The sequence below is a fragment of the Salvelinus fontinalis genome, chromosome 38 (assembly GCF_029448725.1).
Source record: "Salvelinus fontinalis isolate EN_2023a chromosome 38, ASM2944872v1, whole genome shotgun sequence".
NCBI classification, from domain to species: domain Eukaryota; kingdom Metazoa; phylum Chordata; class Actinopteri; order Salmoniformes; family Salmonidae; genus Salvelinus; species Salvelinus fontinalis.
The window spans coordinates 6,681,538-6,703,211 of record NC_074702.1 but is presented as its reverse complement, the minus strand read 5'-3'; the positions used below and the strand labels follow the sequence as shown (position 1 = coordinate 6,703,211).

At 42.5% G+C, this 21,674-nt stretch overlaps 2 protein-coding genes across 2 annotated transcripts; both read left to right on the top strand.

Moving 5' to 3' along the window:
• Window positions 1-2,429: 2,429 nt before the first annotated feature.
• LOC129837731 (uncharacterized) lies at window positions 2,430-5,909 on the top strand. The gene is made up of 5 exons (XM_055904124.1): window positions 2,430-2,968; window positions 3,254-3,363; window positions 3,543-3,614; window positions 4,079-4,216; window positions 4,877-5,909. The coding sequence occupies exons 1-5, from the start codon at window positions 2,893-2,895 to the stop codon at window positions 5,240-5,242; spliced, it is 762 nt and encodes a 253-aa protein (XP_055760099.1). The 5' UTR covers window positions 2,430-2,892; the 3' UTR covers window positions 5,243-5,909.
• Window positions 5,910-13,939: 8,030 nt separating this feature from the next.
• LOC129837479 (glutamate-rich WD repeat-containing protein 1-like) lies at window positions 13,940-20,922 on the top strand. Its single transcript, XM_055903674.1, has 7 exons — window positions 13,940-14,205; window positions 14,290-14,407; window positions 14,610-14,772; window positions 14,931-15,141; window positions 15,429-15,574; window positions 15,782-15,973; window positions 20,427-20,922. Exons 1-7 carry the CDS (start codon window positions 13,992-13,994, stop codon window positions 20,733-20,735), a joined length of 1,353 nt encoding a protein of 450 aa, XP_055759649.1. The 5' UTR covers window positions 13,940-13,991; the 3' UTR covers window positions 20,736-20,922.
• The last annotated feature ends 752 nt before the right edge of the window (window positions 20,923-21,674 follow it).

Below are 21,674 nucleotides of genomic sequence, written 5' to 3'. Positions count from 1 at the left end.
GAACAGTTGATGTTGAGATGTGTCTGTTACTTGAACTGTGAGGTGCAATCTGAGGTGAAGTTAGTTGCCAATTTCTGAGGCTGGTACCTCTAATGAACTTATCCTCTGCAGCAGAGGTAACTCTGGGTCTTCCTTGCCTGTGGCGTTCCTCATGAGAGCCAGTTTCATCATAGCGCTTGATGGTTTTTGCGACTGCACTTGAAGAAACTTTCAAAGTTATTGACATTTTCTGGATTGACTGACCTTCATGTTTTAAAGTAATGATGGACTGTCATTTCTCTTTGCTTACTTGAGCTGTTCTTGTCATAATATGGACTTTGTATTTTACCAAGTACCACCCCTAACTTGTCACAACACAACTGATTGGCTCAAACGCATTAAGAAGGAAAGAAATTCCACAAATTAACTTTTAACATGGCACACCTGTTAATTGAAATGCATTCCAGGTGACAACCTCAAGAAGCCAGTTGAGAGAATGCCAAGAGTATGTGTGCAAAGTTGTCAATAAAGCAAAGGGTGGCTACTTTGAAGAATCTCAAATATAAAATATATTTTGATTTGTTTAACACTTTTTTTGGTTACTACAGGATTCCATATGTGTTATTTCATAGTTTTGATGTCTTCACTATTATTCTACAAGGTAGATAATAGTAAAAATTAAGAAGAAAACTGAAATGAGTAGGTGTCCAAACTTTTGACAAGTACTGTATATAATGATTGTGCATATTATAACATACATTTTTGTGTGTATTTCTACTTATATTATAGTTCTTAAAAATAGTGGGAGAAATTTGAGAGCTTGTTTTTATTTATTTTATTTTTATAAATGGTATGTACCAGTGAATCATACTTACTTAAAGTGTGTTTTCAACACAGAACAAAGAAATACAGTTGGTTACACATGACCCAGTCAAGGTTTGATTTGATATTGTAAACTGTAGGCCAGCCCGCTGGTGGAACGTTAGGTCTTATAATATAGTAGAGTAGACAAAACAAAGTTACAGACTCAAAAATATCATACCCCCCAAAAATGCTAACCTCCCATGTTGTTGTAATGGTGAGAGGTTAGCATTTTTGGGGGGTATGATATTTTTGAGTCTGTAACTTTGTCCATCATTATTTACGATTAATTCAGGACTATCCGTAATCATGGTAGCATCCACATTAATGTAGAAGTGTTTAGAAACATGTTATATTCTTATTTACAATAAAAGTGACTCCAAGTCACAAGCTTGATGTAATCATTGCGTGCTATGTATATGGGGCCAAGTACTACACTTTTGACTACTTTAATACACATATAAGTGAATTTGTCCCAATACTTTTGGTCCCCTAAAATGAAGGGACTATGTACAAAAAAGTGCTATCATTTCTAAACTGTTCACCCGATATGGAGGAAAATACCTTGAAATTAAAGCTGCCAGTCTGCACTTTAACCTCATAGTCATTGTATAATTTCAAATCCAAAGTGCTGGAGTACAGAACCAAAATAATTTTAAAAAATGTTTCGCTGTCTCAATAATTACAGAGGGCACTCTGGGTAGAAGCTCTTACACGCAGATCTCAGACCATCTTATCCTTCCCACTTCTTAACCTGAACCATAAAGGAAGAATATGCTAAACTGACCTGAGGGATCATGGATCATCCTACTGCCCTATGCAGAGGACCAAGGTGAAAAGAGTTAGGACTGATGGTGCCTCTGGGAGGCTGAAGAATGTTGGTCTGTTGGACTGCAGAACTCTGTCTTCCTTTTCCCTTTGGATCTCTGGAACATTCACTGTTTCTCTTGGCCCATGTTCAAAATGGAAGTGACACAAGAAGTAGTACTACAACAATTACTATGTAAGACTTGAACATGACAATGTACTAATTGATCTACTTCTGATCCCCACTCACTTTCTCAATACTAGTTTGTCATAACAAAAAGTCAAATGTGAGGAAGTATCTAAGCTTGCACACTTGAATGACTTGCAGCGTATGTCAGTCAGTGTTGCAATCCTTTTAGCCTAAAAAAAATACAAGATAATTCTGGATTTATGAGATTCCCTCTGTGTGGTGACTCAACAGGATGAGTATTACTAACTGGCTCACTGGAGACAAGGAGGCATGTACACAAGCTCATGGGTGTGGGAGGTGGATTGAAAACATATGGCATGACTTAAGCCTTCTGAGGCCTTGTTTGGGGTGGGGGGGGGCAGAGAGAAAGTGAGAGAGGAAATTTTGTGAGTGTAATGTTTACTGTTTATTTTTTATTTCACTTTTGTTTATCTATTTCACTTGCTCTGACAATGTAAACATATGTTTCCCATGCCAATAAAGCCCATTGAATTGAATTAAGAGGGAGAGGGGGCTTGGTCAGTCAATAGGGAAGTGAAATGACTGGTGGTGGGAGGGGCTGAGAGATTTACAGGGAGCAGATATCAAGCACTTTCCCTTTCAGGCTAGCCTCTGTCTGAGCTCACACAGACAGACTGCCCAGAGGGCGAGAGAGAGATAGCGGGTCTGTTTCTCTCACTCTGTCCATTAGCCATTTAAAGGGTGCGCAGAGAGTGAGGTCTGTAATATACTGGGTCAACAGGGAAAGGGAAAGGGAAAGGAGAGAGAGAGAGAAGGAAAGGGAAAGGCTGCAGCTTGACAGCCTGAGAGGTCGGGAAATCCAAAGTGAGAGCGCAGTGCAGATTGCGTGAGAGAGAGAAGGGGGTGAGGAGATTTGGAAAGTACCAGGGAGACAAAAGGAGGAATTCTAAAAAAGAGGTCAACTAAGCTGGAGTCTCAACAGTAGAGGAAAAAGAAAAGACTCATAGCTCTCTCTCTCTCTCTCTGTGTCACACACTTGAAGTAACCGCTGAGGAAACTTTGCCTAGTCAGACCAGAGGATTTATTTAATCTGCATGCTTATTGCATGCTTTCAACCACAGAAATGGAGAAGTGGCCTTTCTCATGAAGATAAAAGGATGTCACGATCAGGTAAGAGGAATTCAGTGATTACATCAATTCAGAGTATGCAAATGTTAATTGATTGATTCGTGGATTTGTATTTGTTTGATTAATTTGACCACGTTACAATTGTACTGTAATTCATATAGTGGTTCTGTAATTTAGGTTTGTAGTTAATTTTCGTAAGTCAACATGAAGTCATGATGTTTCTCATTAAGCATGTGGCTGGAACCACATGGGCAAGACACAGAAATGTTCCATCCATTAACCTGCTGCATCTCACTATCTCTCTATACTTCGATCTCTCTCACACAGTTTTACTGTTGCTATCAATATTGACACTCCAAGGTAGTGGATGTGATGACTTTTTGAGGGAGGTTGTCAAGAATCTTCAAACCACCCTTAACTCAGACCACGCTGGATTTGTGAGTTGAACGTTGTGGCTATCCTTTTGTACCTGCATGCACCCTGAGTAATGACAGTGGTTTAAACAAATATGCTTTCACTTCCTAGTGGTTACATGTTTTATCAATTCGATGTTTTGTCTATTGGCATAGATACTCTTGTGTATACTGTAATTCCTGAACCAGTTTTTTCCTCCAAGCGTAAGGTGTTCCCTAAAGACTATTGGATTTCCCACCACTACAATGTCAACCTGCTGTGCAACACTGATCCGGTGAGGCACTATCTATTGATTAAATGACACCATTTTAGTAAATTATTTATTCTCGTGTTTTAAACAAACATGTCACACTTAGTGTATCTGCTGTCTATCATTAAATCCTTCATTCTGATTCTCTGTTGAGCAATGCGGGAGGACCGGCTCATGGTAATGGCTGGAGCGGAGTTTGTGGAATGGTATCAAATATACAGTATCAAACACTGGTTTTCCATGTGTTTGGCGCCATTCAATTCGCTCTCTTCCAAACATTATTATGAGCCGTCCTCCCCTCGGCAGCCTCCACTGGTTCCAGTACTCTGAAGTCTAAATTTGTGTTGATGTCAGCGTTACTGGGCAGGATAATCAATAACCTCTGATTAGCACAATGATGATCAGCTCTGTGTGGTGCGCCGTCTATTCAAATCATCAGCGTAACCTCTGTGTCTAAAATCCTACTTCTGCCTCGGCTGTCCCTCCAGTGTTGTGTGTTCGGAGCTGCGACTGTTCTCTCTGACTCCTGGCTCCAGCTCCGCAGCCAGCTGTGGCCAGAGCACCATAGCTTCGAATTCATCTCCAACCTTATACAAGCCCTGGATGACAGGGGTATGACAAGAGAGGTAGGTATAACTTTACAATGTCGTGGACATACTCTAGTCATTGTCGCGGGAAGTATGGGTGCAGCACCCCCCCCCCCCCTCCCTCCCTCCCTCCTACTAAAGTAGTGCATTGGTCCTTTACTAGTCAAGTATTAGCGAAACAATATAGCTGTCTGTATTGCTGGTAAAACTGTCTTCCCCAAACTATTTCCAGAGGCTGTGACTCTAGTAGTCTATATGAACTGTTTTGGAAAGAGAGAGTGTACTGTAGGTTGCCAGAGGGGTTGAACAAGTAGCAGCATGTACTCAAAAGAGACGCAGCAGCCTTAAACATTTTGGACTAAGACGTGTAAAAATAAAACATAACTGTGCCCCTGCAAATGCAACAAAACACTATAAAGATGCCTTGTTGTTATAGTCAAAAAATGACAGAAAAGGGATAAAACGGGGGAGAATAAAGTTTTTTTTCCTGACCATGTGGCTTGACTATGCTATAACCAGTGCATAGTTTTCCTGTTCAGGTCACCTATAATGTACGCAATGTATACCACAGAGGTTAACTCCCCAGAGAAACGGCTATCAATCAATGACAGTGCTTGCACTGTATGTTTGTTTAATAACAACTCCTCTCCTCCATTATCCACCTTTCCTCTCCTCCCTTATCACATCCCTCTCTCACAGAGATTTGAGGATCCTGACCCTTCAGTTCTTCCCTCCGTCTCCTCCTCTCCAGAGAAACTTCTCAACTTCACTTCATCTGTTTTCTCCAAATGGCTGGAGCTGGGGTGCTCGATCCCGGTGTACACTTGTCCCTTCCCCACTCTGGCCTCTCCTGCTGGGGAGGAAGAAAGGGCAGCTTTGGAAAGTAAAAAAGTGAGGTTATTAACCACACGAGCAGTTCACAGGGAGAATGAAGGGGAAACAGGGATGAGGTTACACACACCTCCACCAACCAATAGGAGCCCAACATCCAAAGGTGGGCTCCTATTAGTTCTTTCTGGGTCTTTGTTTTTTTTAAACCTTTATTTAACTAGGCAAGTCAGTTAAGAACAAATTCTTATTTACAATGACGGCTTACATTGGAGCCTCCTGTTATGTGGACTGCTACTGTGGATGCTACTGTGGAGCGGTTGCTATAGTTACTGAAGGGGATCTCTTCAATGGCGCACACAAAATGCAAGAAATAAAATTAAAAAGATTCCCTGCTTTTGAACGAATACATCCTTTTCTTTTTGCAATGTGTTTTGGAGCACTGGTTGGCTTTTTCTTCTCAATCTGTCCATTCTAGCTGTTCTAATGCAGTAAGCTTTGTCAATCAAGTGATTGACATGCACACGTAATTGTTGCACTGAAAGTACAACTGAAGTCAAGATTATGTATAGAATAACAACCTTTTAATTTACTGTCTGCACACCAGAGTTCTATTATTATAGCTATAAGAAACCGTTACGTACCTATACAACATACCCATACAACATAGCCATATGTATAAAAAAACATATTCTTCGCAAGCTAACTAAACACTAACAAGTGTTTTATATTGAGCAAGCTACAGCACATAAATTATTGTCCAATATTTCTGATCAAATTCATATGATGTTTACAATGCAGTGGAATGTGAATATTTTTTTGTTTGTCTGCTGGTCTTCAATTAATGTTGTTGTTTTTTTCTATGAACTTTTGTACATACTGCATCTTGTAAATAAAAACCATGCAGCCATTATGAGTTTCTCTGATGTAGTCTTGTGTAGAGATCCCTGAGTGCTGACTGTTACCATCCCCAGTGTGGGGAGTATTGTGCAGAGCTGCACTGCTGTCTGATTCTCAACAGCTATCCTTTTTCTTTCTGTCTCCTACAGGAAGACTTCTGTCAAAAGTAAGTTGTAGTTCAATAGAATTTTTATGTCTGCAGTTACTGGGTAGGCCTACAACTGAGACAAATCACTCACATTAATCACACACATCAGGTACAGTGGATGTCGGAAGTTTACATACATTTAGGTTGGAGTCATTAAAACTTGTTTTTCAACCCCTTCTCAAATTTCTTGTTAACAAACTATAGTTTTGGCAGTTAGGACATATACTTTGTGCATGACACATGTAATTTTTCCAACAATTGTTTACAGACAGATTATTTCACTGTATCACAATTCCAGTGCGTCAGACGTTTACATACACTAAGTTGACTGCCTTTAAAACAGCTTGGAAAATTCCAGAAAATTATGTCATGGCTTTAGAAGCTTCTGATAGGCTAATTGACATCATTTGAGTTAATTGGAGGTGTACCTGTGGATGTATTTCAAGGCCTACCTTCAAACTCAGTGCCTCTTAGCTTGACATCATGGGAAAATCAAAAGAAATCAGCCAAGACTTCAGAAAAAAATGTTAGACCTCCACAAGTCTGGTTCATCCTTTTGTAGACCTCCACAAGTCTGGTTCATCCTTGGGAGCAATTTCCAAACGCCTGAAGGTACCACGTTCATCTGTACAAACAATAGTACGCAAGTTTAAACACCATGGGACCACGCAGCCGTCATACCGCTCAGGAAGGAGAAGTGTTCTGTCTCCTAGAGATGAACGTACTTTGGTGCGAAAAGTGCAAATAAATCCCAGAACAACAGCAAAAGACCTTGTGAAGATTCTGGAGGAAACAGGTACAAAAGTATCTCTATCCACAGTAAAAAAAAGTCCTATATCGACATAACCTGAAAGGCCGCTCAGCAAGGAAGAAGCCACTGCTCCAAAACCGCCATAAAAATGCCAGACTACGGTTTGCAACTGCACATGGGGACAAAGATCGTACTTTTTGGAGAAATGTCCTCTGGTCTGATTAAACACAAATAGAACTGTTTGGCCATAATGACCATCGTTATGTTTAGAGGAAAAAGGGGGAGGCTTGCAAGCCAAAGAACACCATCACAACTGTGAAGCACAGGGGTGGCAGCATCATGTTGTGGGGGTGCTTTGCTGCAGGAGGGTCTGGTGCACTTCACAAAATAAATGGCATCATGAGGCAGGACAATTATGTGAAAATATTGAAGCAAAATCTCAAGACATCCGTCAGGAAGTTAAAGCTTGGCCGCAAATGGGTCTTCCAAATGGACAATGACCCCAAGCATACTTGCAAAGTTGTGGCAAAATGGCTTAAGGACAGCAAAGTCAAGGTATTGGAGTGGCCATCACAAAGCCCTGACCTCAATCCCATAGAAAATGTGTGGGCAGAACTGAAAAAGTGTGTGCAAGCAAGGAGGCCTACAAACCTGACTCAGTTACACCAGCTCTGTCAGGTGGAGTGGGCCCAAATTCACCCAACTTATTGTGGGAATCTTGTGGAATGCTACCTGAAACGTTTGACACAAGTTAAACAATTTAAAGGCAATGCTACCAAATACTAATTGAGTGTATGTAAACTTCTGACCCACTGGGAATGTGAAAGAAATCAAATCTGAAATAAATCATTCTCTACTATTATTCTGACATTTCACATTCTTAAAATAAAGTGGTGATCCTAACTGACCTAAGACAGGGAATTTTTACTAGGATTAAATGTCAGGAATTGTAAAAAAAATCTGAGTTTAAATGTATATGGCTAAGGTACATGTAAACTTCCAACTTCAACTGTATGTATGCCAATACATGCACACACCCTGACACATCCATGCATGCACACGCATACACACACTTTAGACAGAACACTTGCAAAATCTTTGATACAAAAAGGAGCCCCTTTTTTCTTGCTGTTTAAGACAGAACTTCCATTAAACTCAGCCAGGTGCTTTCTTTAATGCACACAAACTTTAAAAAGCAAGGCTCAGAGACCGACAACAATACCCCCAAGGCATGTCTCACTTCCTTTTGTAAATGTAGAGGCAGCAAAATGAGCATCAGCCTTTCTGAGAAACTATGATAAACCTCTGCAGACACAGTTGAGAGAGAGACACAGTTGAGAGAGAGAGACACAGTTGAGAGAGCGAGAGAGAGAGTGAGAGAGAATGTTACACAACATCAAAACAGACAGTGAGAGTCAAACAAACATATGCACACAGATAATGTTTGCTGTCCTATTATGAGGAGAGGACAACCACAGAGAGAGTTTTCAGTTTTTCTTTCTGTTTTAATTAACTCCTTCACAGCCCCGGGTGTTGGAAAATAACATAAGACAGCAAAAATACACATTTCCTATGCAAATTTGACAATAAAGTTGTAGTGTCAAGGGACTTCAGGGGGACTGCAGTAAAAACCATAGAGATAGATAGAGGACTCGTCTTTGTATCTGTGCAGTTATAGAGTCTGTGACAGCATGGGCAGCGCCATTGAGGAAATCTCCATTTTGAAATAGTGAATTTTCTTCTTCAAGGTTGACTTATCCCTCCTGATGATCTGGTTGAACATGACTCCAACAGGGTCACCAGGTGGGTCACCAGGGTCACCAGTCCCACCCAGTTGACCACATTAGAGAGAGATAGGGGGTGGCAGGTAGCCTAGTGGTTAGAGCATTGGGCTAGTAACCGAAAGGTTACTATTCATTTTCCCAATAGAAATTGCTCAAGGAATCTGGGGCAACTCATTTCTGTTTTTGAGGACTACAAGCTGGCGAGCTCTATGGCACTGCCTGTGTTAATACGACCTTTTGGCCACTAAAAGCCTCAATCATTCTCTATGGTAAATACCCATCACCATTACACCAGAGGTAAACATGATGATATGTGGTATAGTATTGATATTGCATGACTGAAAATGCAATGATAATGCTCAGGCTAAGCAATGCAAGTGGCTGGAGTTTGGACAGTAGGCTCAGTGGCGATTTTAGCATGTTAATCTTGGTGTGGCAAATTCCCCCAAAATGTTTTTGATGCATGCCAGTAAAGCCACTACACAACACAAGACAACACTAACAATACATTCATTCCACTGTAATGGTAACAAGCGGTGCCACAAAAACTGTTAGGGCCGACATGAAGCTGTCCCAATAGCAGAGCCTTCCTTTCAGCACCATGGAATGAATCCTTACCACTGCTACACCTGGCTATCAGCAGTGCCTTGTCTGGCAGCAACAGTTAATTCAGCCTAATTGACTGCCTTTTTAAACAACATGCTGATATGGCTGACTTGTTTAAACAAATGTAGTTTCTACTGACAATTGATATGTACAAACTATGGCATAAGGGAACGATAAGCGGATAAGAGGCAATCCTTAATATCGATTAAGACATTAATGAGTGAGCTAAGACGGATGTAATCAACATAACTATTTGTTCAGCACTTTTGAAATGTAGAGCCAAAGAATTCAGAACATGGGCCGTTCTTACAGTATTCTCCCTGTACACCAAGTCAGAACTGTAAGATACATTTTATTTATTTAAAAAAAAATATTTAACCTTTATTTAACCAGGTAAGCTAGTTGAGAACAAGTTCTCATTTACAACTGCGACCTGGCCAAGATAAAGCAAAGCAGTGAGACAGAAACAACAACACAGAGTTACACATGGAATAAACAAGCGTACCGTCAATAACACAATAGAAAAAAAAGAAAGTCTATATACAGTGTGTGCAAATAGCATGAGGAGGTATGGCAATAAATAGGCCATAGTAGCAAAGTAATTACAATTTAGCAGATTAACACTGGAGTGATAGATGAGCAGATGATGATGAGCAGATGATGGTGTGTAAGTAGTGATATTGGTGTGCAAAAGAGCAGCAAAGTAAATAAAAACAATATGGGGATGAGGTAGGTAGATTGGGTGGGCTATTTACAGATGGACTATGTACAGCTGCAGCGATCGGTTAGCTGCTCAGATAGCTGATGTTTAAAGTTAGTGAGGGAAATGTAAGTCTCCAGCTTCAGTGATTTTTGCAATTCGTTCCAGTCACTGGCAGCAGAGAACTGGAAGGAAAGGCGGCCAAAGGAGGTGTTGGCTTTGGGGATGACCAGTGAGATATACCTGTTGGCGCGCGTGCTACGGGTGGGTGTTGTTATCGTGACCAGTGAGCTGAGATAAGGCGGAGCTTTACCTAGCATAGACTTGTAGATGACCTGGAGCCAGTGGGTCTGGCGACGAATATGTAGCGAGGGCCAGCCGACTAGAGCAAACAGGTCGCAGTGGTGGGTGGTATAAGGAGCTTTGGTAACAAAACGGATGGCACTGTGATAGACTGCATCCAATTTGCTGAGTAGAGTATTGGAAGCTATTTTGTAGATGACATCGCCGAAGTCGAGGATCGGTAGGATAGTCAGTTTTACTAGGGTAAGTTTGGCGGCGTGAGTGAAGGAGGCTTTGTGTGCGAAATAGAAAGACGATTCTAGATTTGATTTTGGATTGGAGATGTTTGATATGAGTCTGGAAGGAGAGTTTACAGTCTAGCCAGACACCTAGGTATTTGTAGTTGTCCACATATTCTAGGTCAGAACCGTCCAGAGTAGTGATGCTAGTCGGGCAGGCGGGTGCGGGCAGAGAACGGTTGAAAAGCATGCATTTGGTTTTGCTAGCGTTTAAGAGCAGTTGGAGGCCACGGAAGGAGTGTTGTATGGCATTGAAGCTCGTTTGGAGGTTAGTTAACACAGTGTCCAAAGAAGGGCCAGATGTATACAGAATGGTGTTGTCTGCGTAGAGGTGGATCAGGGAATCACCCGCAGCAAGAGCGACATCGTTGATATATACAGAGAAAAGAGTAGTCGGCCCGAGAATTGAACCCTGTGGTACCCCCATAGAGACTGCCAGAGGTCCGGACAACAGGCCCTCTGATTTTACACACTGAACTCTATCTGCGAAGTAGTTGGTGAACCAGGCGAGGCAGTCATTTGAGAAACCAAGGCTATTGAGTCTGCCAATAAGAATACGGTGATTGACAGAGTCGAAAGCCTTGGCCAGGTCGATGAAGACGGCTGCACAGTACTGTCTTTTATCGATGGCGGTTATGATATCGTTTAGTACCTTGAGCGTGGCTGAGGTGCACCCGTGACCAGCTCGGAAACCGGATTGCACAGCAGAGAAGTTACGGTGGGATTCGAAATGGTCAGTGATCTGTTTATTAACTTGGCTTTCAAAGACTTTAGAAAGGCAGGGCAGGATGGATAACAGTTTGTGTCTAGAGTTTCACCGCCTTTGAAGAGGGGGATGATAGCGGCATCTTTCCAATCTTTAGGGATCTCGGACGAAATGAAAGAGAGGTTGCATAGAGATTGCAACAATGGCGGTGGATCATTTTTGAAAGAGAGGGTCCAGATTGTCTAGCCCAGCTGATTTGTACGGGTCCAGGTTTTGCAGCTCTTTCAGAACATCTGCAATCTGGATTTGGGTGAAGGGGAAACTGGGGAGGCTCGTTCAAGTAGCTGCGAGGGGTGCGGAGCTGTTGGTCGGGGTTGGGGTAGCCAGGAGGAAAGCATGGCCAGCCGTAGAGAAATGTTTATTTACATTTTCGATTATCATGGATTTATCGGTGGTGACCGTGTCGCCTAGCCTCAGTGCAGTGGCCATCTGGGAGGAGGTGCTCTTGTTCTCCATGGACTTTACAGTGTCCCAAAACTTTTGGGATTTAGAGCTACAGGATGCAAATTTCTGTTTGAAAAAGCTAGCCTTTGCTTTCCTGACTGACTGTGTGTAATGGTACCTGACTTCCCTGAACAGTTGCATATCTCGGGGACTATTCGATGCTATTGCAGTCCGCCACAGGATGTTTTTGTGCTGGTCAAGGGCAGTCAGGTCTGGAGTGAAGCAAGGGCTATATCTGTTCTTAGTTTTACATTTTTTGAAAGGGGCATGCGTATTTAAGATGGTGAGGAAATTACTTTTAAAGAACGACCAGGCATCCTCGACTGACGGGATGAGGTCAATATCCTTTCAGGATACCTGAGCCAGGTTGATTAGAAAGGCCTGCTAGCAGAAGTGTTCTAGGGAGCGTTTGACAGTGATGAGGGGTGGTCGTTTGACCGCGGACCCATAGCGGATGCAGGCAATGAGGCAGTGATCGCTGAGATCCTGATTGAAAACAGCAGAGGTGTATTTGGAGGGCAAGTTGGTCAGGATAATATCTATCTATGAGGGTGCATACTGTATAAGTAGACAATGAAAGCTCTTAAAATGTTAAATGATTACATCTCTCTAAAACAGGCTATATGCTACATGTGCACCACCAAGTCAGAACAGTAGGCTAAGTTATGAGGGGGAAAGGGACCAAGTTATTAGTGTGAGGCACATGGGCTGCTAACAGCTTAAAACACAACATACACTTAGTATTACTTTCTTAGCTACAGTATACATATCTCCCTGGCATATTACTTCATTTATGCAGCAGCATACAAGACATTTTTGGGCTCACTGTTGTGCTGTGCTCACTTGAACAGGAAGGTGGCACGGGGATCCTTCTTGTGGACAAATTTTGTCTGGCATTCTCTGGATTTATGGTGCTTTCAAGACAACTGGGAACTCAGAAAAAAACAAGGTTGAATCATGACGTCAGTGATCTTCAGGTCGGAGCTCCCGACTTGGAATTCCGAGTTGGATGACCGTTCAAAACGTATTTTCCCAGTCGGAGCTTGTTTTTTTTCAGAGTTCCCAGTTGCCTTGAACTCACTAAAGTCTGAGATTTCCCAGTTCCGAGTTTCCAGTTGTTTTGAACGCGGCAGAAGTAATTCTGAATTGACAGCATGGACAATGTATTCAACTTTTTCTTGCCTATTGTGTTGCGTGTGACTGTTTATCTGTTTAAGCTTGAAAAAAAGACTCTAAACCCAGACTTGGACCACACAACCTCTCCACCGAATAGAAGGCTAGTGATTGCTTTGCAACACTTGCAGTTAGCCACTGATTCCTTCCAAACCACTCATTCTTGAATTTGCGATTTCCAACTTTCTGTGTAATGTTTATGTCCAACGGATGATGAGCACCGATACGTTTTATCTATAATTTATCTTCATATGACAAGAATTGAAAAGGATTTGCCAGTAGATTGTCGACTTGATTCATGATGATGACTGCTTGTCTAGTTTGCTAGCTAAGATTTTTAAAGTATGATGTTGATTTTTATCAGTCCAATCAAAGCTACGGTAGATATAATGTGATTTTACGTCATCTTATCTGTGGCCAATGACCTTGAGTCTTCTTGGATGGGCACTTTTAATGTAAATTTATGGCAGCACCCAAGGGGCTTGAACTTTCTACCTCTCCCTGTAGATTTTGTGGTGATGTAGTGTCCCCATGAGTGACAGAACACTGAGCAAATCATGGCACAACTAGAGAAGATTACCAACTCCTACGCTCTGTATTTTCTGGCTGCCCCTCCACCACACAAAGCACTGAGCTACGCTGAGACACCTGCGTTTCTGATCTGCCTTACTCAAGAAAGCAAAAAAGAGACCATGTTTGTATTCGGCTTTATTAACCCAATAATTTTTTTTTACATTGTTTGCAAACTGATATGTGACACGCATTAATGCCAAAATAACATGCGAAACAGGGGGGAAAATATTTTAGCTAAACAGGTGGGGCTCAAAACCCCACCCACCTTAAATGGGTGGCCACAATCAGCTATTTTCAAATCTTGTTCACTTTAGATTTTGTAATACTTTTTGTTTATCCATAAGATTACAGTAATTCCTTCCTTGGTTAGATGTTTATAGAATTAGTGGACTTTACTGGCAGTAGCAAGGGTCAGGCAAAATTCCAGACTGTCTGCCAAAGAGGTCAGGAATAGAGGGGGCACATCAGCTGAATTATCGTAAATGAGCGAGACAGAGCGAACGACAGACAAACCACGTGACCAATCCACCGGAAGTAAGCAAAGCCTGGCCCCTTTCAAAATGTCGGCGCCCAGAGAAGACACGCTTCCGAACGAAGATGGAGAGATGGAGGAAATGGAAGGGGATGGCAGCGACGAAGACGAAATGGAAGAAGAGGGAAAGGTTGGAGAACAGGAAACTCAAGTTTATGTCCCCGGAAAACAGCCTCTCCAACCCGGAGAGGAGCTCGAGATGGACCGGTCGGCTTACCGCATGTACCACGAGTGTCAGACAGGTTGGTCCAGCAGCTAGCTAGCTAGCTAATATAGTTATTTTATTGCCCATCAAACAAATTAATTTGAATGTTTTAAACTGACAGGTGTTCCTTGCCTGAGCTTCGACGTGTTGAGAGATGCGAATGGAGACGGCAGGGAACAGTATCCCCTCTCTATGCTGCTCTGTGCAGGCACACAGGCTGACGCTGCCCTCAGCAACAGGTAGCTGTCATACCCACCGATCCATAACAATGACACTCAGCATACCCTCAGACTGCCTTCCTATTGTGAGGCTGATGTGAAGGGATCCCCAAATACTCACATTGAATATACTTTTTGCACTCCCCGCTATTGGTAGTCCTTCATTGCCCAGGCCCTATTGACTTAAACTACCATACCTTTTCTCCTCCTTCCTTCCTCTAAGACTGCTTCTCATACGCATGCACAACCTCCACGGTACTACAGAGAAAGTGAAGGAGGGGGACGAGAGCAGTGATGGAGAGAGTGATGAAGAGGATGATGAAGATAAGAAGCCACAGATGGAGTTGGCCATGATGCCTCACTACGGAGGGATCAACAGAGTCCGAGTGAGTTTAACTGTTCTCATTGTCTGAGAGTATCTGAATATCTCTTGTACCCTCAGTTTGTTCTTCTGTACATGCACCCTGATTGGACTGTGTGTGTTGTGAGGTAGCAGTATACTGTGATTTGAAAGGCTCAATAATAACGTCTGTTTTCCCACCAGGTGACCCATCGTGGAGATCAGTCATTGGCTGCTGTCTGGTCAGAGAAAGGTCAGGTGGAGATATTTGACCTCCGATCCCAGATGGAAGCCGTCCACAGTTCAGCTGCCATGTCAACCTTCGTCAAACAGCAGAAGGAAGCCACGCCCCTCTTCAGTTTCTCGGGTCACATGACTGAGGGCTTTGCCATTGATTGGTCGCCCAAAGTACCCGGTGAGTCGGTCCATTGCCACGTATGATGTTTTGGTGCCTCTAAAGCAGAGTGCATATTCCTCACCATCCGCTGTGTAGATACTGTTCTATGTATAAGGGGACGTCTACTAAGTTGGCTTCCATCCCAAATTAATGAGAATGACTGGCTCAATCAAAATACCTTGACGATAAATTTGATTTTGTTTTACAGAACTAGGCTTAATGTGGTTCTGGGAAACTGTCCCTAAATAAATGTGAATACATGAGTAGAATAATAAGCTAATTTATTAGTATGTTTTGTCTAAAAGGTCGGCTGGTCAGTGGCGACTGCAAAAAGAACATCCACGTGTGGGAACCACGGGAGGGAGGGACTTCCTGGCAGATCGACCAGCGGCCTTTCAGTTCTCATACCAAGTCCGTGGAGGACCTGCAGTGGTCACCCACAGAAGCCACGGTATGATGGGAGAAGCAGTGGGATGTTAGGCTGAGTGACAATATCAATAGATGTAAAGAAACTTTTGACTTTTTTAATGTCAGTTGAAGCAGACATGAAATGAGGTCAGTTGTAGAATTATAGCTAAAACTGCAACTTTGTCTCATTGTCCTCTTTTTCTTCCTCCTCCCTCTTTTCTTCCTCCCTGTTTTTCATCATACCCCCAAGGTTTTTGCGTCCTGCTCTGTGGATCAGTCCATCCGGGTCTGGGACACCAGAGCCCCACCCAACTCCATGCTCTGTGCCAAAGAGGCACACTCCTCGGACGTCAATGTCATCAGTTGGAACAGGACTGAACCATTCCTCCTGTCCGGCGGGGACGACGGACTTCTGAAAGTTTGGGACTTGAGGCAGTTCCAGGTAAGAACTGCAGTAGGGTTAATTTGCCTCTCGACCTAGACATTAGTCTAAGGTTGGGATTTAGGGAGTGTTATCTGATCCTATGGTACGAACCAGGGCAAGTTTATTTTAAACTGAAGGCTAAGTTCATCGTTAGAACCTTCGTAGGGGCATCATTAAATCTCAGAGCTGTTTCCCAAAACCATCATTGCTGAAGTTGCACTTGAAAACATTTGTTATTTAGCATTTAAAGGCAGAGACCGTACAGGTGCATTAAAGCTGAGACTGAAAAGTAGCTGCTCCCCCTCTAGGCCATCAGACTTTAAATAGTCACCACTAGGGTTGCACATTTTAAGGAATATTCAGAGGTGGAAACTTTCCGTGGGAATTAACAGAAATTAATATTAATACCATTTAAATGTAGATATTTTTGCAGTGGATATAAACTACCGTTCAAAAGTTTGGGGTCACTTAGAAATGTCCTTGTTGATGCTGGCCTTCTAGGCAGAGTTGCAAATAAAAATCCATATCTCAGACTGGCCAATAAAAAGAAAAGATTAAGACACTGGACAGAGGAACTCCGCCTAGAAGGCCAGCATCCCCGAGTCGCCTCTTCACTGAAGCTGACAATTGGCCTCGGTACGCCTATGTAGATATTCCATTAAAATCATGTTTCCAGCTACAATAGTCATTTACAACATTAACAATGTTTACACTGTATTTCTGATCAATTTAATGTTATTTTAATGGACAAAAAATGCTTTTCTTTAAAAAACAAGGACATTTCTAAGTGACAACTTTTGAACAGTAGTGTATTTTCCATATCATATGGAGACAAAAACATATACCTTTTACCTTATCATAATTGATTGGGGACACTGCCCTGTGTAGGGTGCCGTCTTTCGGATGGGACGTTAAACGGGTGTCCTGACTCTCTGAGGTCATTAAAGATACCATGGCACTTATCGTAAGAGTAGGGGTGTTAACCCCGGTGTCCTGGCTAAATTCCCAATCTGGCCCTCAAACCATCATGGTCACCTAATAATCCCCAGTTTACAATTGGCTCATTCATCCCCCTCCTCTCCCCTGTAACTATTCCCCAGGTCGTTGCTGCAAATGAGAACGTGTTCTCAGTCAACTTACCTGGTAAAATAACGGTAAAAAAAATAATAAAAAAAATAAAAAATAAGTAGACATAATTGTAAATTATTAAATACTTCCAATAGAAATTTAAATGATTTAGTTATGAATTGAACTTTTAATTAAATGAGTTCACTGAACAACAAAAGAAAAGGAATATTGAATGATCCCAATGATCCATTGCAACCAAAAATGTTTAACGTACATCTGTAAAATGATATTCTAGAAACAAAATCTTTGGTTGTCTTCCTCTCAGGCTTCCATGTATTCTCCCTGGACCTCATCAATGTTCACTTCTTGAACATCAGACTCTGAGGCCTCATCTTCACTGTCACTTTCCAACCTTGTTGAGGGTGGTTCGTTGTCAGGCTCAAAAAGCCCAAAATTTGCCCGGATGGCACCAATTTTTCAACCCTTTTATTGGTCAGCATGTTGTGTGCTTTGGTGTGTGTGTTCCCAAACAAGGACCAGTTGCGCTCTGAGGCGGCAGATGTTGGTGGGATTTGGAGCATGATGGAGGCAACAGGGGAAAGAGCCTCAGATCCACAAAGTCCCTTCCACCAGGTGGCTGATGAAATATGTTGGCACGACTGCCATATTGCATCTCCATCCAAAAGCCCCTGCTTGGAAGTGTACTTAGCCAGACTGCCAAGAACCTTGCCCTCAACCAGGCCACGGTGGCGAGACACAGTAGTGATGACACCATATAGGCCTTGTTGATCTCTGCACCATACAGGCTTCTCTTGCCAGCATACTTGGGGTCCAACATGTACGCTGAGGCGAGTATGGGCTTCAGGCAGAAGTTTTCATGCTTTTTGATGTATTTCAGAACTGCAGTTTCCTCTGCTTGGAGCAACAGTGAAGTGGGCAGAGCAGTACGGATTTCTTCTCTTACATCTGCGAGCAGAGTCTGAACATCAGACAGGATGGCATTGTCTCCCTCAATCCGTGCAATGGCTGCTGCTATAGGTTTCAGGAGTTTCAAGCTGTTACCACCCTCTCCCAAAATACATCATCCAGCAGGATCCTCTTGATGACGCTGTCCATATTGGCAGACTGTGATATGGCCATTTCTTGGAGAGACTCCTTCCCCTCCAGGAGACTGTCAAACATGATGCCAACACCACCCCAACGGGTGTTGCTGGACAGCTTCAATGTGACGCTCTTATTCTTATCACTTTGCTTGGTGAGGTAGATTTCTGTCATAACTTGATGACCCTTCACATACCTAACCATTTCCTTGGCTCTCTTGTAGAGCGTATCTATTGTTTTCAGTGCCATGATGTCATTGAGGAGCAGATTCAATGCATGAGCAGCACAGCCATTGGGTGTGATGTGAGGTTAGGACGCCTCCACTTTAGACCAAGCAGCCTTCATGTTCACAGTATTTTCTGTCACCAGTGCAAATACCTTCTGTGGTCCAAAGACGGCCTTCAGCTCATCTGCAATGTAGAGACCGGTGTGTCTGTATTCTTTTAGAATACTGATTGTAGTTAATTGTTCCTTGCCCACGAACATTCAACCACCCATCAGAGATGATTACAATAGTCTGCTTTCTCAATGATTTTCTTGACCTTCACTTGAACTCTGTTTAACTCTACATCCAGCAAATGATAGATAAAGCATGTCTGGTTGGTGGGGTGTATTCTGGGCGAAGAACATTCAGAAATCTCTTCCAATCCACATTGCCTGTGAGCATCAGAGGGGAACCAGTTGCACACACAGCTTGAGCAAGACATTCATCAGCATTTCTCTGACCACGTTCCTCCATTGAGTCAAAAAACATGATTCCAGGAGGACCATGAGCTGTTGCTATCGATAAGGTGTCTGATTCATCATCTTCACCTCGAATAGAAGTAGAGGGACTTTTGTCAACTGTTGCTTGTTGTGAGCGCTGAGGGAACTTTATACACTTGGCCAGATGATTCTGCATCTTTGTTGCATTCTTTACATATGATTTGGCACAGTATTTGCAAATGTACACACCCTTTTCTTCTACATTAGCTGTAACTTTAAATAGCATTTCTGGGTTGAACAGGAATACCAGGATGGTTGCAATTTTCTCAAAGGTATTTTTTAAAAGATTTTCTGGAAAATATTAAACCCATAAAAAGGAATGGAAGCAATGCAAATACCGTAAATACCATCGTTGCATCATTATTGCACCACCTGGGTTGGTTTGTTTGGGTTTAAAATGGATGCAGTCCCAACACTCTAACAGATGAATCCTCACTGCACGCCACTGCTGCTGAACAGTCACGCACTGCCATCAATCTCTACCTGTGTTTTCTGTGCATCGGACAATAATCAAATCAAATGTCATTGGTCACATACACATGGTCAGCAGATGTTAATGCGAGTGTAGCGAAATGCTTATGCTACTAGTTCCGACCGTGCAGTAATATCTAACAATTTCACAACTACCTTATATACACACACAAGTGTAAAGGAATGATAAGAAAATATATAAATATATGGATGGGCGATGTCCGTGCAGCATAGGCAAGATGCAGTAGATGGTATAGAGTACAGTATATACATATGAGATGAGTAATGTAGGTTATGTAAACATTATATAAAGTGGCATTGTTTAAAGTGACAAGTGATACATTTATTACATACAATTTTTTATTATTAAGTGGCTAGAGATTTGAGTCAGTATGTTGGCAGCAGCTACTCAATGTTAGTGATGGCTGTTTAACAGTCTGATGGCCTTGAGATAGAAGCTGTTTTTCAGTCTCTCGGTCCCTGCTTTGATGCACCTGTACTGACCTCACCTTCTGGATGATAGCGGGGTGAACAGGCAGTGGCTCAGGTGGTTGTTGTCCTTGATGATCTTTTTGGCCTTCCTGTGACATCGGGTGCTGTAAGTGTCCTGGAAGGCAGGTAGTTTGCCCCTGGTGATGCGTTGTGTGATAAGTCCTCTTGTCACCCCCGCCCCTTCTCTACACCCACGGTGTCCTCTCCTGTATGATGGTATTTCAAGATGTGGGTGGAATGTAGAGGAAAGTTGGCTCTCGCACGCACACTGGACTTTTTTTAAATTTATTATTATTATTATTATTATTATTTTTAGAGCTTCGAGGTTTAGAGATTTGATATTACTCTGATGTGCTGGAGGAGCACCAAATCAACAGTGGGTACATGGTCTGACTCGTATTGCGCTTTAGAACCCTTAACTTGGGAGGTTGCACATAGGACTGGTCTGGGGTCAGTATGTGTTTGACAAGGCAGATCTTAGACATGATTATGCAGTTATTCTAAACCAGAATGCTCACAACAGAAGTGAGGAGAGATGATGCTAAACCGTAATATTATCTACCTGTGCTTTCAGTCGGGCCGGCCGGTGGCTAACTTCAAGCAGCACAGCGCGCCAGTGACATCAGTAGAATGGAACCCTGTGGACTCCAGTGTGTTCGCCGCCTCTGGAGCGGACGACGTGGTCAGCCAATGGGACCTATCGGTAGAGTCATGTGATGTGGGTGCGAGGGTGGAGGGGGTGAAGGACCTGCCCCCCCAGCTGCTGTTCCTGCACCAGGGTCAGACAGAGGTCAAGGAAATCCACTGGCACCCGCAGATATCTGGAGTGATGGTCTCTACTGCTCTGTCAGGCTTTAACGTGTTCAGGACCATCTCTGTATAGTTGTGTGTGTGTGTGTGTGTGTCTGTGGGAGAGGGTCTAAGTGTGTGTGTGCCTGTGTTTTTACTTATCAGTCTCCTCACTGCTCTGTTGGCATGCATTTACCATGTACTGTGCATGTATGTTATTCCTTCTGGCCTTCACAAGTAGCATGTGTACCAACATGTTCAAAATAAAACACTTTACCAAATTACTGTTTTGGTGTATATTTTTTCTCAACCCAACAAAATGCCTTTCATTTTGGAAAAGCCTTTCAAAAGAGGACATTGTATTCTCTTTTTTTGTACTCCCTGACGAAGGCCATGTAGCCGAAATGCGTCGGTTTAAAAAATACTTTGTTTCTATTGAAAATGCCATACTAATAAAGGCATTTTAATTAATTATATGAAGAGTGCCTTGGTCCTCCTTTCTTTTTGATGACCAATTTACCCCTTTTACCAAAGAGCACCTTCTACCAAAATATACTATAGTGTACCTTAGTAGTGCTTCCCTTCCTCCTCTTTCTACTAGTTAAACAACACTTGGGTGGTGCTTAGAGGAAGCAGCTCCACAGTTGTTTTTTGAGGACATTTCACAACTCAAAACTATGGATTTTACCCAAGAAGCTACAAGATTGTCCTATTCCCATGAAGAGGGCCAAAGGATTATTACCACTACCTCATTGCTAGATGAGATGACGGCCACAGAGAATACTGGAATGGACTTAAACAAGGCTTACAGAGACTTGCAACACCTTATGGAGAAAGATACTAAACTTGACCTCAATTCTATCACCTTGTCTGATTATTGGAGGAAAGGCCTAATCCCCAGAGGACTCCGTATTATGAAGTTTCCAGCTAATGGAGCACAAGGTAAAACTTAATTTAGAGATAAATGGGAGGCTATTCTCAACAAGTGTTCTTTTGACCTAATGCTACTTCTAATAGAAGATTCTAAAAAGGA